The sequence below is a fragment of the Mauremys mutica genome, chromosome 15 (assembly GCF_020497125.1).
Source record: "Mauremys mutica isolate MM-2020 ecotype Southern chromosome 15, ASM2049712v1, whole genome shotgun sequence".
Classification (NCBI taxonomy): domain Eukaryota; kingdom Metazoa; phylum Chordata; order Testudines; family Geoemydidae; genus Mauremys; species Mauremys mutica.
In genome coordinates, this window is record NC_059086.1 from 30,349,614 (window position 1) to 30,364,867 (window position 15,254).

Genomic DNA, 15,254 nt, shown 5'->3' on the forward strand with positions numbered 1-15,254 from the left:
GGGTCTCTGTGGGGTTCGGGAGGGGGCAAAGCAGTCCGGGTGTGGGGCACGAGGAGCATTGGTGGTCTGTGTGCAGGGTGGGAGGGGCATTGGGGTCTGTGTGTGGGGAAGGAGTGTTGGGGGTCTCTGCGGGGGTCAGGGTGGGAGGAGCATGGGGGTCTGTATGTGGGGTGATAGGGGCATTGGGGTCTGGGTGTGAGGCAGGAGGGGCATCGGGGGGGGTCTGTATGTGGGGTGAGAGGGGCGTTGGGGGTCTGGGTGTCAGGCAGGAGGGGCGTTGGGGGTCTGGGAATGGGGCGGGAGTAGGGTAACCAGATGTTCCTATTTTATAGGGACAGTTCTGATATTTGGAGCTTTTTCTTAGATAGGTGCCTATTACCCTCCACATTCTGTCTGATTTTTCACACTTGCTGTCTGGTCACCCTAGGCGGGAGAGGTGTTGGGGGGGTCTGGGTGTGGGGTGGGATGTGCGTTGGGGGGCTGGGTGTGGGGGGTTCCAGCTGTGGGGCAGGAGGAGGGCTCAGAGTCTCTGTGGGATCCAGGTGTGGGGCAGGAGGGGTGTGTGGGGTCTCTGTGGGGTCCAGGTGTGGGGTAGGAAGGGGGTTCAGGGTCTCTGTGGGGATCCATGTGTGGCACGAGAGGGAGGCTTGGGGTCTCGGGGGGGGGTCCAGCTGTGGGGCAGGAGGGGGTTCAGGGTCTCTGTGGGGTCCGGCTGTGGGGCGCAAGGGAGACTCAGGGTCTCGGGGGGGGGGGGTGTCCGGATGTGGGGCCGGAGGGGGGCCCGGGGTCTCTGGGGGGGGTCCGGCTGTGGGGCGGGAGGGGGACTCGGGGTCCGGCTGTGGGGCGGGAGGGGCCATCCAAGCTCTGGGGGCGGGGCTGGGCGCCGATGGGGCGGGGGCGCTGTGCCGGGGCTCTCAGCGCCGCTCGGCTCCGGCCCCAGCTCCCCGCGGCTCCGGCCCCAGCTCACCCCGGCGGGGGCTGAACTTCCCGGGTCAGCGGCGTGCGCAGCGCAGCGCCCCGCCCCGGGCCCCGGCCTCCGCCGCGCCGGCTGGGGCTGCCTGACCGGGACCAGGCCCAGGTAAGCGGCGGCGGCGGCCTGGCGGGGCAGGTCCCCCCGGCAGCCGGGCTGGAGGCTCCCCGGGGGGCGCGGCCAGCGCAGGACGCCTGGGTTCCACTTGGCGACTCGCGGGTCCCCGCCCTCTCCGTGCCTCAGTTTCCCCCTCTGCGCAGCGGGCTGAGGCGCTCCGCAAAGCTCTAGGTAAGATTAGGGCTCCGCCTTCTTATTTGCGGTCGCAGTCGTGGCTCGGAGAGCCCGGCACACGCCAAGACCGCCGCTGTGCCGGGTGCTGTACATTGTTTATTAGGGGTATTACGGTAGCACTAGGCACCCCAGTGATGGCCCAGGACCCCGGTGTGCTAGGCGCTGTAGAGACACAACACATAGTGAGGGGGTAGGGCTGGGGTTAGAGGGGCAGGGCTGAGCCAGAGGATGTGGGGCTGGACTGAGGGGGGCAGGCCTGAGCCGGAGGATGTGGGGCAGGGCTGAGGAGGGCTGGACTGAGGGTGTAGGGCTGAGCTGGAGGATGTGGGGCTGGACTGAGGGAGTAGGGCTGAGCTGGGAAGCATGGGGCTGGATGCTGGGTTGCCCCAAGCTTAGACCCTTCTCGTTCTAGGGTGCTGGGACATTAGAGGCAGGTCCAATGTATTTTGCTGAGATCCAGTGGGCTCTGCTGGACCCTGCTCCAAGGCCCGTCTACAGGGACATGGTTCCGGAGAACTACGGGACACTTCTTTCTCGGGGTAAGGACCCCCCTTGACATTCGGGGCTGGGCAGGCGAGTCTGATGTGCCCGGGTTGGCTCTAACTCTGGGGTCTCCCCCTTCGATTTGGAGTGTCAGTTCCCCCATCCCCTGAATCCAAGCGAGAGGGAAGGAGACAATCGCCTCCACACCTGTGATGAGAAAAAAGGGTCAGAAATGCCGCGGCTAGGGCTGAGCTAATAACTGATGTTTTTGGTTATGAGGCAGATCTGAAAAACAGGGGGAAAAAAAACCCTTAGGGGTCATCCTGCAACAAAAATTTTGGGTCAGACAAAACGTTGTGTTTGATGCAAACCGAAGCGTTTCCTTTGCATTTCAGGCATTTTTTTACTGTTTTTAAAATGACTGTTTAATAAAAGCAAAGGAAATTTGGAAATGAAAAGTCATTTTGATCCAAACAATCCAAACGATTGGATTTGTTCCCTCCCCCCCCTTTTTTTTTGAGTGACTGAAACAATTTGCCAAACTCGACTCCAATTCACACGGCGTTCAGGCGACCTGGGCCTGTGCTTTTCGCTGAAAAAAGGGGTTTGTCTGAAGAATTTTGCTATGGCATTGCTCATAATATCTGGCTGTCGTATTGCGCTTTCCCTCAAGAGAGCTGTATCCTTATCCCTATGCTATAGATGGGGACACTGAGATACGGAGAGATGAAGTGATTTACCAAGGTCACCCCTCAGGCTGGTGGCAAAGCTGGGGCCTGAACCCCAGTTCAGTGCTTTAGCCACTAGCCCATAGTGCTTCCCACCCCATCTCTTCTCCCCCACCCAGACTCACACCTCACACAGCAACAGGCTCAGGCTCTCAGCAGACTCAGGCAGCGTGAGTTATGTCCTCAATTTGTATTTTCCTGGTTTTCTTCACAACCATAGCAGCTAGAGACTTTTTTTTAAAAAAAAAAAGAAAGTTAAAATTCTGGGGAACAAGGAAGCAGAACAGAGAGGTGCTGATGAGATAACAGCCCGGAAAATCATGTTTGGATTCTCTCTTTATCCTCGCAGATAGTGGAATTATTAACCCAGCCCTGCAGCAGGGAGGCCCCGAGACAGCACAGTCCCACGGGACGTTACCAGGGATGAGATCCGAAGGGAACGTTTACCAGGCCCCAGGCCACGCAGCCACCTGTCAGAGCCAGGCCAGGCTAGCGGGAAAGCCATGGAGCAAAATGGCTGCCGACAGCGAGGGCCTGAAGAAACTCAAAGAGGGCAGCACTGCCCTGCAGCGGGTCCAGGCTCTGCCTCTCCCCCAGCCTGGAGGGAGCCAGACCGTGTGCACCCAGTGTGGGGGCAGTTTTGGCCAAAGTGTGCGCCCTGCCCAGCTGCCGCCGCCGCCCCAGCCACGGGTCCCGGCAGCAGAGAGATTCTACCAGTGCCCCGACTGCGGGAAGAGCTTCTCGGTCAGCTCGCACCTGACCATCCACCGGCGGATCCACACGGGGGAGAAGCCCTACCGGTGCGGCGAGTGCGGGAAGAGCTTCAGCCAAAGCTCCACCCTGGTGCTGCACCGGCGCACCCACACTGGGGAGAAGCCCTACAAGTGCACCGAGTGTGGGCGGAGCTTCGCCGTCAGCTCCCACCTGGCCAAGCACCAGCGCACCCACACGGGGGAGAAGCCCTACCAGTGCCACCACTGCGGGAAGCGGTTCAGCCAGAGCTCCACCCTCAACCTCCACCAGCGGACCCACACCGGGGAGCGGCCATACCGCTGTGCCGAGTGCGGCCGCGGCTTCTCCGTCAGCTCCCACCTGACCATCCACCGGCGGATCCACACGGGGGAAAAGCCCTACCGGTGCGGCGAGTGCGGCAAGAGCTTCCGTCAGCGATCAGGGCTCATCACCCACCAGAGAAGCCACGCAGCGCACAGACCCTACAAATAAAGGGGGGTGTTGGTCCCTTTAAGAGGAGGCAGGGCCAGCATCAGCTGTGCCAGCCTGGTTGTCGGTCTCATGCTCTGGGGGCTCTGGTGAGGTCACGCCCACTGCCTTTTAAAGGGGCCATTCGCCCGGTGACGGACCCAGTCACATGTGGCGTAGAGACCATACAAATAAAGAGTGTGCTGGCCCTTTAAGAGGAGGCAGGGCCAGTCTCAGCTGCACCGACCTAGTTGTCCGTCACATGCTCTGGGGGCTGCAATGAAGCCATGCCCACCCTGTCACAGACCCAGTGTTGCCAGATATCACACGGTGGGCTCTCTTTAGAGCAGTCTGGCCTCAAGGGGAGGGCACTGGCCTGGACTGGCACTCACAAGACCTGGGTTCTATTCCTAGCTCTCCCCTGCTGCAAGTCACTTTCCCCTTCTGTGCCTCTTTTTCCCCATTTGCAAAGTGGAGGTGATGATACTAAAGTGCTTTGAGATCTGTTGATGAAAAGTGCTAGGTATCATTATTAATGAATTGTTTTTCAGCTGGAAAATTGGGGGGTTGTGCCAATAAAATGTGTCTGGTTCCTCCAGAAAGTTTCAGTTTTTTTTGTCGGAAAAACATCAGCCAAAACCTGAAATTTTTCTATTCTGAAATACTGCTGAACTGCCTCATGGGAGTTGTAGTGCAATTGCTTCATGCCCTCATTCTCCACTCTAGGCTGAGCTTCTTGGTTGGCCTGCATCTCCCATGATGCACCATGATTTCCCCTAAAAACATAACGAGGAGTGGCACCTTAAAGACTAACAGATTCATTTGGGCATATGCTTTCGTGGGTAAAAACCCATTTCTCCCTGATCTCCTGTTCCTGAGCCACTTCAGTGTATCATGGGAGTTGCACTTTGGTTGCCTCATGCTGTAGGCCAGGCTAACCATCAAGATTACATCTCCCATGATGCAATGTGGGCATGTGACTGCCATGAGGCGTTATGATAGGTCATCTGCAGGGTGACCTGAATGCATCATGGGAGATGTAGTCGAACCAAGGAGGATGGCATATGGAGAAGAATGGGAGCATGAGGCTCCTGAACTGCAATTCCTATGAGGCACTGCAGTGTTTTAGAAAGAGGAGAGACTGTTATGCATCATGGGAGATGTAGTCTGACTGAGAAGAATAGGAGCATGAGGTCCCTGAACTACAACTCCTATGAGGCACCATCATGGCATTTCAGAATTTTAAATATTTTGTGATTTGGCCAAAAATATGTCAAGTTTTGGGGAAAATGTTTCAGTTTTCAGGCAAGAGAGTTTGTATTTGGGATTTTTGGGTTTTTTTTTTGCCAAAAGCTTGAAATTTCCTGTGGAAAATTTCAGCAAAAACTCTCCCTTTCCCCTCCCATTTTTGTCTAAAGTTTCTGTGGCAAAACTTCCTCATTTTCCCCACCAGCTCTGCATATAAATGTCCTGCCCGAGGCTGACCAGAAACACCACCTCTCCTTTCTACCAGTGTTCTTTCAAGTCGTGAAATGCTAAAATTACAATATAGGGTTGTACTTTGCCAATTCCCGAGTAGCTCAATGGCCTATTGAAGCAGGAAATGCTAGTTATGGTTTTCTGGATAACCTTAACTCTGCCCCTTTGTGTGTAAGAATCACAAGAGTCTCTAACTACAGTGCCATTATTATCTGTTAACCACATCATGTTCCTCTGTGCTCTTTCAACCTAGCGCCTTAGTATGGTATTTTCTAGTTCTTTTCTTAAAAAAACAAAATAAAACAAAAAAAAATGCAAAAAGAAAAACAATAGACAAATATATCCTTTCGTGTGGAACTATTTTCATAACCATATTTTAATGGACAGTCTGCCTTGTGGATGATTTCCTCCCATCGACGATCATGTCATATCCCTGCAACAGTGAAAGTGGCTCCCTGTTTGACGAAGGGTCATTAGGCTGGGATTTGATTGCATCTTTTTTTACTTCTTTTCATGCAGTTTGGCAGATGGAACAACAGAGGGAAAAGTTTTGTGTTGGAGAGGCTTGAAGGTGTTAAGATTGGAGCTGGGCAGAATTATTCTGCTGGATTATTATTGGTCACAAATATAGATTCGCTGGCACCAAAATATTTGGTGACTTTGTGCTGGTTTCCCAAAAATATAGATTTTCTTTTGACACTTGCAAAGTGAAACATTGTATATATGTGGTTTTTTTTTTAAATTCAAAGTGACTTTTTGTCTCATAATTTCCTTCCGTTTTTGTTTTATAAAATGCGTAGAGTTGAAATAAAATGTTTAATTTCGGGTCAATTGAAATGTTGATCTGAAACAACTTTTTGCTTTGACTTTGCAATCCAAATTTCAAAAAATTTCCTTTTAGCGTCACTCTGCAATTCATTGTTTATTTATTTATTTATTTTTTCCAGCATTATCAGCGAACCGAAAAAATCCGTTCTGTGCCCAGCTCCAATTTTAAATGTTTTTAAGAACCTTGGCTTTGCAATATTAAGCCGTTTTATCATATTCCAGAGGCTGTGTTGAGTGTCTCTGGCCTGCTTGTGCCATAGCGACCCTACGATAAAGATGCTTTCAAACCTTTATTATGCACAGAAGAAATAATGGCAGAAACATTAAAGCACTTGACATTCAAAAGCAAAACGGCTCTTTGCCATTATTTCTATTCATGTAGCTCTTTGGAGCCGGCTTTTGGTTCTGTGTTTGTACAGCATCTGGTGCAGTGGAGTTCATGCCTGGGCCTCCTAGTGCTACTGTACTACTCCGAATAAATAACGTACAGCACCTAGCGTAATGGAGTCCTGGGCTACGGCTGGTACAACCACCAGAAAAAAAAGTGAAACTTGGGAGGATAAGATGAGACACGCCATGGAGACAGGATTGGGTAGCATGACAGGCAGTGGTCATAACACACCAGCTGCCCCTGCATTGTCAAGGTTTCTGTGGGCAGCACAGCAAAGGAGAGTGTTAAGCAGGGGGTTCCCCAAGGGAACCCTTTCAATCTCTCATAGGGTGACCAGATGTCCCGATTTTAAGGGGTTTGTCCCGTGTCCCGACCAGAATACGGTCGGGACGCCATTTGTCCCGATATTTTGTTTCCTGGTCTCTGGCGGCAATTCGGCAGAGAGTCCTTCAGTTGCGGACGGCCTTTGGCGGTGTTTCAGCGGCGGGTGCATCTGTCTTTGGTGGCAAGGTTTATTACCCACCACCGAAGACCGTCTGCAACTGAAGGGCTCTCTGCAGAATTGCTGCCGAACTCCCAGACGGGTGAGTGTAAAAAACACCCCCAAAAAACGCCTCCCCCCTGAGGTGGGCCCGATATTTTCCCCTTAACATCGGGTCACCCTAATCTCTCGGCAGCCCACGTTCCCCAGCTCTTCCATCGATCTGTCGCACGGACTCAGGGCGTAAGGAGAAGCACATGCAGGAATGTAATTTTTTCACAAGGGCCTAGGTGATTTAGGAGCCTCAGACTTAGGCTCCGAAGTCGCTCAGGCTTGGTCCACACTTCAGGGTTTTACCAGCGTGTCTAGGTCCGTTCGCCGGAACCGCGACTCCCGGGTCGGTGTCAGCAGCCGCCGGGAGGCTCCCGGCCACTCCCGGAGGGTTGGCAAGCCCAGCGCCCCGGCGAGGGGCGGGTTAAAACCAGCGAGGCGGCGGCCGCGGGACAGAGCGGTGCGGGGGGCGGGGCCGGAGGATGCAACTGAGACCGGAGCTTCCGGGTGCGGCAGCCCGGCCAGGACGGGGCCATCCGGCTGCGCGGGGCCGGGGCGGCGGCGGCGCGGAGCAGCGCCCGGGGGGGGTGAGAGGGGAGCCCGGCATGAGGGGGGATGGGCGGGAGTCTCCCCATTGCCCCCCCGGGGAGTCTGTGCGGGGATCCTCCTCCCCCCGCCGGGGAGTCTGTGCGGGGATCCCCCTCCCCCCCGCTGCCCCCGCCCCCCCCGGGGAGTCTGTGCGGGGATCCCCCTCCCCCCCGCTGCCCCCGCCCCCCCCGGGAGTCTGTGCGGGGATCCCCCTCCCCCCCGCTGCCCCCGCCCCCCCGGGAATCTGTGCGGGGATCCCCCTCCCCCCCGTTGCCCCCGCCCCCGCCGGGGAGTCTGTGCGGGGATCCCCCTCCCCCCGCCGGGGAGTCTGTGCGGGGATCCCCCTCCCCCCCGCCCCCCCGCCCCCCCCCCGGGAGTCTGTGCGGGGATCCCCCTCCCCCCCCCGGGGGAGTCTGTGCGGGGATCCCCCTCCCCCCCGCTGCCCCCCCCGCCGGGGAGTCTGTGCGGTGATCCCCCTCCCCCACCCATGCCCCAGCCCCCCACCGGGGAGTCTGTGCGGGGATCCCCCGCTCCCCCCACCGGGGAGTCTGTGCGGGGATCCCCCACCCACGCCCCAGCCCCCTCCCTCCAGGGAGTCTGTGCGGGGATCCCCCCCATCTCCCCCACCACTGCCCCAGCCAGCCTCACGGAGTCTGTGTGGGGATCCTCCCATTCCTCCCCCCCTCCGTCCCTGCCAGCTCCGGAGAGTCTTTGCTGGGATCCACCCATCCCCTCCCCCGCCTCCTCGACCCAGGCAGTCCTGGGGAGTCTATTTGGGGATCCCCCCGTCTCCCCTCCGCACTGTCCCAGCCAGGTCTGGGGAGTCTGTGCAGAGCTTTCACTGCCACTTACCACATTATCCCTCCTCTTCATCTGAGCTTTGGTTTCCCTCTCATCAAAGTTAATAAGCAGCCCTCTGAGCCTGCTGTACTACCCAAGCGCTCCTCCCCCCACCCCCGCTCTGCGAGGGCCCGAGTGCTGGGCTTGGTGCTAACGCTGCAGATACCGAGGGCAGCTTGCCTAGTTGCTAGAGCAGGAGACCAGGGTTCCATTCCTGGCTCTGCCATGTAGCCATGGGCAAGTGTCTGTGCCCCACTGTGCCTCAGTTTCCCTCTCTGTAGAAGGGGGCTAGCATCCTTGCCTACACACACAGACTGAGTGAGCACTGTGGCTGGGGAGCACTCGGTGATAATATTGAGGGTCTGGGGGGCGAGTGAACCCACTGTGGTGCCATGCATGTTATGGGCATAGTAGGGTCGGTGTGGGGAGGCGGAGCCATACAGGATCATGGGCAGGCCCTGATGGAACTGGGGAAGGCCCCATTTCCCTGGGGTATTAGGAGCCGAGTGTCTCTGATATTCTCATCTAATCTCCAGATGGGCATCAGGGTGGTCCCTTCTGGCCCTGGAATCCCCCTCTTCATCCCTTTCTTTCTGGGGGGAAGCAATATTGCTTGCCTGGGGGCATCCCCATACCTTCCCCCCACTGACCCATCCAGCACTGGGGATTCTGTGTGGGGATCCCCCCCACCCATCACCTCCCCTCAACCTGCTCAGACCACCCCCAACTCTGCCTTAAAACAGTGACTTTAATCCAACCTCATGCTTTAGGGCTTCAGCCAGGCGCCTGCAAGGGTCAGAAAGGATTCTCCCCTCTCCCCCCCGCACCCAGTTGGCCCACACCCAGTACAAAGAGGAGGCGAGTCGAGATCACGCAGCAGGCTTCGTTGTGCTCATTTGACCTTTGATCCTGTTCCCTTCCCCCGTGAACAGGATTCCCAGCCCCCTGCCCCCATGACGTGCTGTTCCAGATGAGGCGAGGGGAAGGGCCCTGCGCCCCGCATCTCCAGGACTCCACGGAAAGGGTGGTCCTGAGGGGAACCCGTGCAGGTGAGGAATGCAGGAGATCAGTTTGGGCTTTAGAAGGAAGAGTTGCATCCTGAATCGGTCCTAAAAAGCCACACGTTTTGAAAGTGGCTAAACAAAATCCCAGACACGGCTTAACGTTGGGTCAGCTGAGTTGCTTTCTTTTGATTGTCCAGTATTTGCATCAACACCAGGCAGCCTTTCACACCAGAGCTGGGTTTATTGGTCACCTGCAACCCACCACAGGGAAGTCCTTAGGTTAGCACAGAGCCACAAAGGTCAAGACCAGAGGTTCTCATACTTTTTTTTTTTTGTTGTTGCTGGAAACACCTTTAAAAATATTTCAGGCTGTGACAGCTGCCCCAAAAATGACTAGCTACCCCACCCATACCAGGCCACCCTTACTTCTACGCTGCTGCTGGCGGTGGCGCTGCCTTCAGAGCTGGGCACCTGGCCAGCCGCCACTGCTGCCTTCAGAGCTGGTTGGCTGGAGAGCAGAGAAGCAAGGGGGGCAATGCTGTGACCCCCCCTTACAATAGGCTTGTGACCCCCTTTTGGCTCAGGACCCCCAGTTTGAGCAACGCTGATCAAGAAATTGTCCGTCCTGGCCATGCCAGTGCAATCTGCCAGCCAGGCTCCTGTGGACTCCGTTTCAGGCTCTCTTCCTCTGGCTGTTTCACTATCCCGAGTGAGGGCAGATGAGCCTCCCCCAAAAGCCGACTTTTCTCACCTCTCAGTCTGTTGTCCTCAGGCGAGGCCAGGCGGAGTTCACCTACCAAGAGCAGCGCTCACCCTTGCGCGCCCACTGGGTAGCAATGCAAAGTAGAAATGGAGGCGGTCATAGGTGTCACGCAAATATCACAGAACATTCCCACTTCATCCCATTGGTCCTGTGAACAAGTCAATTGGCCCTTTTCGCAACATGTCAAAAGATGGGCCGTACTATTGTCCTCGTTTTGCACAGACAGGGGAAGTGGCATGCACAAGGTCACCCAGTGCAGACCTGGAGAGAGAGCCCAGCTGACCTGTGTGCTGTGCTTTATCCACTAGGCAGCACTGCTATGAAGAGAAACCACTGCGATATTTGGTGCTGTTGGGTCTGGCACAGGGTGAGCGGCCCCTTTAAGGGGAAATGGACTGAGCCTGATTTACATCCCAGAGCTCGTGACTGACAGCCTGGTTGCAGAGAGATAAAAGGCCCAGGTGGAATTGACCCTGCCTCCTTTTAAAGGGGCGTTGTGGCAGGGCACATGGGTTCGACTCCGCTCCAGACCAAAATGAGAGTGGTATGATTCTCCACTGGAGCATCTCAAACCTCACCACCTTCCGCTCTGAGTGCAAAGCCTCCCTTCTCGAACTGCATAGCAACACGTCTGGGTCGGTGGGTATCCAGACCAAACCAGGCCACTACACACTTCTGCTTTTTTGCTTGATGTGGAATATTTTGCTATCCCTGAATGGAAATGCTTCACTGGGGAGCAGTGAGGTGACACAAAATGCTTTGTTTTCAGTCGGCTTTGAAGGGTTTTTCTTGGTAAACATTGATTTCACTGTGCACACATACAAACTCCTAAAACAATGTTTCCATTGCTAAAAATTTAAATTTACAGATAAGCAAAGTAAGAAAAATGCTGCTCATCAGAGTCTGATTTAAGAATATTTACTTTTGCTCATTTTGATCGGACATTGACCATTTGTGTTTTAACGATTATCAAGCTTTAACTTTTTGAATCTCAACATCTACTGTCATAAAATAATTATTGTCTGACCCTCCTCCATTGTCTGATCCAATTTCCCACAACTGTGAAAATTTAAATTGATAAAAATAAAAAAGACTTAAACCCCATAATTTTATGCAACTGTGAAAATTCAAATCGATAAAAACAAGAAAAAAATCTGAAAAATAAGCATTGATATAATCCATTAAAATAATACATATTCAAAATTGAATTTTACCAAACCTTGTTTTGAGTTAGTGCAGTATTAAACTTTCATCATGGTGCATCATGGGAATTGTAGTTCATGTGCCTCATGCCTCCCTTCTTGCTTATGGGCCAGGGTGCCTGGCCAGACTGCATCTCCCATGATGCACCACATGCCTCACTGAGGGGGAGACTATGTTGCATCATGGGAGATGTAGTCCAGTCAGGGAGCCCAGCCCATATGGGAGAATGGGGATCTGGAACACAACTCCCATGAGGCAATGGACCACAATATGGAAATAATAATAATACCTAGCTGTTTTTCATCAGTAGATCTCCAAGCGCTTCACAGTCCTTAATGTTTTTATCCTATGAGGGAGGGAAGAGCTATTAGCCCTGTTGTACAGATGCATTTAACATGAAATGCTGTTTAAAGCTGAACTGATTTGCAACTAAATGTTTCAGGCCAGTTGAGCAATCCAAAATATTTCAATTTGGGTCAAACTGACCTGGAACAAAATCTTCTGTTTCCGTTTCCCAATGGAAAATTGAAAAGAGTTGGCAAAATTAAAATTTCCACCTGGAAAATTCTGAATGTGATTTGGAGTAGGCTGACGGATCTGCAGGATCCGTGCTACGCCCCAGCTTTTGAACAGCCCCTGGGAAGAACCCCATATGTATGGTGGACCCCCAAGGGGTCCCACTCTTCCTTCATGTAGGCTACACGGCATCAACGCCTCTGAGACTGAGCTTTTGAGCTCCACCATTCCTTCTTCACACTGAGCTCTGCCCAACGACTCCAACAGAGCTAGACTCCTGGTCAGAGACTTGTATACCCTTCAGGGACCCATCCACCTCAGCGAGTATTTGCAGTGATGCCTGGCAGTGTTTGCAAAGCAGAGCAGGGTTTATTAACTGGAACCCAGCATCAGGAAGTCGTAGGATAGAGAACTAAAAGTTAAGCTGTAGTCCTTTCTGGCTAAGCCAGTGGTCCTCCCAACCACCCTGCTGTGAAATCCCTTTCTCAATCTCTCTCCATCTCCCTGGTAGTCCCAGAGCTGCTGACTCTCTCCCAAAGCCACCCGTATTCCAGCCACCTGATGCCTTTCGTAGACCATAAGGCCTGAAGGGACCATCATGATCTAGTCTGCCCTCCTGCCTGTTGCAGGCCACAGAACCTCACCCACCCATTCCTGTAACAGACCCCTAACCTCTTGCTGAGTTACGGAAGTCCTCAAATCATGAAGACTTCAAGTTAGAGACTCCACCATTAACACTAGTTTAAACCTGCAAGTGCCCCATGCTGCAGAGACAAAAACCTCCCATGGCCTTTGCTGATCTGACCCAGGGAAAAATTCCTTCCTGCCCCCCAAATATGGTGATCAGTTGGACCCTGAGCATGTGGGCAACACCCACCAGCCAGACACCTGGGGGCGGATTCTCTGTAGTAACTCAGAGCCCTCCCCGTGCAGCGTCCCATCACCGGCCGGTGGAGATATTTGCTGCGAGCAGTCACAGATCGGCTACATGCCATTGGAGGCAGTGTCACCATATCATCCCTTCTGTAAACTTATCCAGCTCAGCCTGGAAGCCAGTTAGGATTTTTGGCCCCCACTCCTCCAGAACTTCACTCCGATGGCTAGAAACCTTCATCTAATTTCTAGCCTAAACTTGTTGCTGGCCGGTTTATATCCATTTGTCCTTGTGTCCACACTGGTGCTTAACTTAAGTAATTCCTCTCCCTCCCTGGTGTTTATCCCTCTGATGTACAGTAGAACTCTGTTTATCCAACCCTCCCTAACCGGCTTGCTGCATTTACCGAACAACCAGGACTGCAGGGCCAGAAGTAGGTGATCTCTCCTATGGCCACTAGATGGTGCTGCAGCATCCTATTTTCTCTTTCTCCGGTTTATCCAACGTTTTGATGATCTGATCTGGGCCTGATCCCAATTAGACTGGATAAACGGGGTTCTCCTCTACTGATAAAGAGCATCATAGCTTCCCTCAGCCTTCTTTCACTGAGGCTAAACTAGCCAAGCTCTTTGAGTCTCATCTCCTTATCCAGCTCCTGCAGACCCATGCTGCGTTCCCACGTGCAGCCCGCCAGAGATTCCTGAGGAGAAGCATCAGTTGCTCTGTCCCTGGGGTTCCCGCCGTCTTTGCGGAGCCTCCATTGATATGGGTTAATTTCAGCCTTTGTCCGGCTCTGCCCCAAGAGCGGATCTTTAACCCGGGGGCTGGTTATGCAAAGCACCACGCATTGGAATCGTTGGAATGTTACAGAAATTCCCCCTTCCTCACAGGAGGAAAGCGCGTTGGCCGTTGAAATATCGTCCCCATGAGAAATTCCCAGCCAGCTGCAATGAGCAGCCCCTGCCATCTCCTTCGGCCCGGGGAGTGACTCACCCCTCTCTTGTCTCCACAGGTGGCAGGAGTGAGCCTGAGGTGGGAGATCTCTGGCAAGAGGCCGCACAGCCACACAGGATGTCCACGAGAGGCTCCACCGGGAACGATCCCCGGGGCCCGGACCCAGAACTAGCCTGGGGGGCCGAGGCCGGGGGGCAGCAGGGGGACTCTGAAGTGGAGTGTCTGGGCCCAGCCTGGAGGGATGAGGCTGAGGCCGGGGGCCAGGAGGAAAACTCCCCGGTGGAGCGGCTCGGCCAGGCCTGGGGGAGCGAGGCAGAGGACCAGCCGGGCCAGGCCCCTCCTTACGCTGGCGCCCCGGCCCCCCGCCCGTCACCGGGGAAGCCCTACAAGTGCACGGAGTGCGGCAAGGGCTTCAGCCAGAGCTCCCACCTGATGCGCCACCTGGGCACCCACACGGGGGAGAAGCCCTACAAGTGTGGGGCCTGCGCCAAGAGCTTCACCCAGAACTCCAACCTGCTGCAGCACCAGCGCATGCACACGGGCGAGAAGCCCTACCACTGCCCGCAGTGCGGCAAGCGCTTCTCCTGGAGCTCCAACCTCATCCAGCACCAGCGCCTCCACACCGGCCAGAAGCCCTTCCAGTGCGCCCAGTGCGGCAAGCGCTTCTGCGAGAGCTCCCGCCTGCTGGAGCACCAGCGCATCCACACCGGCGAGAAGCCCTACCGCTGCCCGCAGTGCGCCAAGAGCTTCAGCCGCAGCTCCCACCTCATCCGCCACCAGCGCATCCACACCGGCGAGCGCCCCTACAAGTGCACCCAGTGCGGGAAAAGCTTCAGCCAGAGCTCGGCGCTCATCTTACACCACGGGACCCACGCGGCCAACCCGCTATGAGCAGCCTGCCGGGGGAGGGATGGAAGGGAGGGTTTGGTGCATTGCTCGTGCCTTGTTAGAGACCCACGCTGGGAGTAAGGACACGCCGGGCATGTGGGCAAAGGGTTCCCGTGGGAATGCAATGTTAATTACGCCTCAGACACAGGTGAGCTCAGGGCTTATTACACCTGGGAGAATCCACAGGGGACACGTGGACAAAGGGCTTCTGTGGGAGATCAATGCTCATTAGATCTTGGAGGATCCACGTGGGATGGTGACCGCGGAGACGGGAGCTCAGCGCTTGTGACACCTCGGACAGTCCACATGGGATGGTGACCGTGGACACGGAGGAGCTCAGCGCTTGTGACACCTTGGAGAGTCCACGTGGGATGGTGACCATGGATATGGGGGAGCTCAGTGCTTGTAACACCTCAGAGAGTCCCTGGGGGGCAGGGGAAGGGAAAGAGACACTTTGTCCACCTGGGGGATAGATTCCTTTTGAATTCATAATGTATTCCACGTGTCTCAGCAAAGAGAAACCCAGAGCAGGGAGTTTAATCATAGTGGACATGTCTGCTGTGGATCTGTGCTGCACTCGTTGGTACCTTAGTTGCTGACAGAGTGGAAACCATGGGAGAAAAGTGTATGCGGGGGGAGGAGGGGGTGTGGTTACACCCAGCAGAGACTCCGCTCGGGGAGAAATCACTAACCTAGAGGAAAAATAAACCCAAGAAATTCGA

At 54.9% G+C, this 15,254-nt stretch overlaps 1 protein-coding gene across 1 annotated transcript; it reads left to right on the plus strand.

Annotated features, from left to right (window-relative positions):
• The first annotated feature begins 1,097 nt into the window (after positions 1 to 1,097).
• LOC123350675 (zinc finger protein 664-like) lies at positions 1,098 to 15,254 on the plus strand. The gene is given in 4 exon segments (XM_044989352.1): positions 1,098 to 1,258; positions 1,674 to 1,800; positions 2,822 to 3,702; positions 14,035 to 15,254. Coding segments are annotated over 3 exon segments (1,482 nt in total). The 5' UTR covers positions 1,098 to 1,258; positions 1,674 to 1,700; the 3' UTR covers positions 14,536 to 15,254.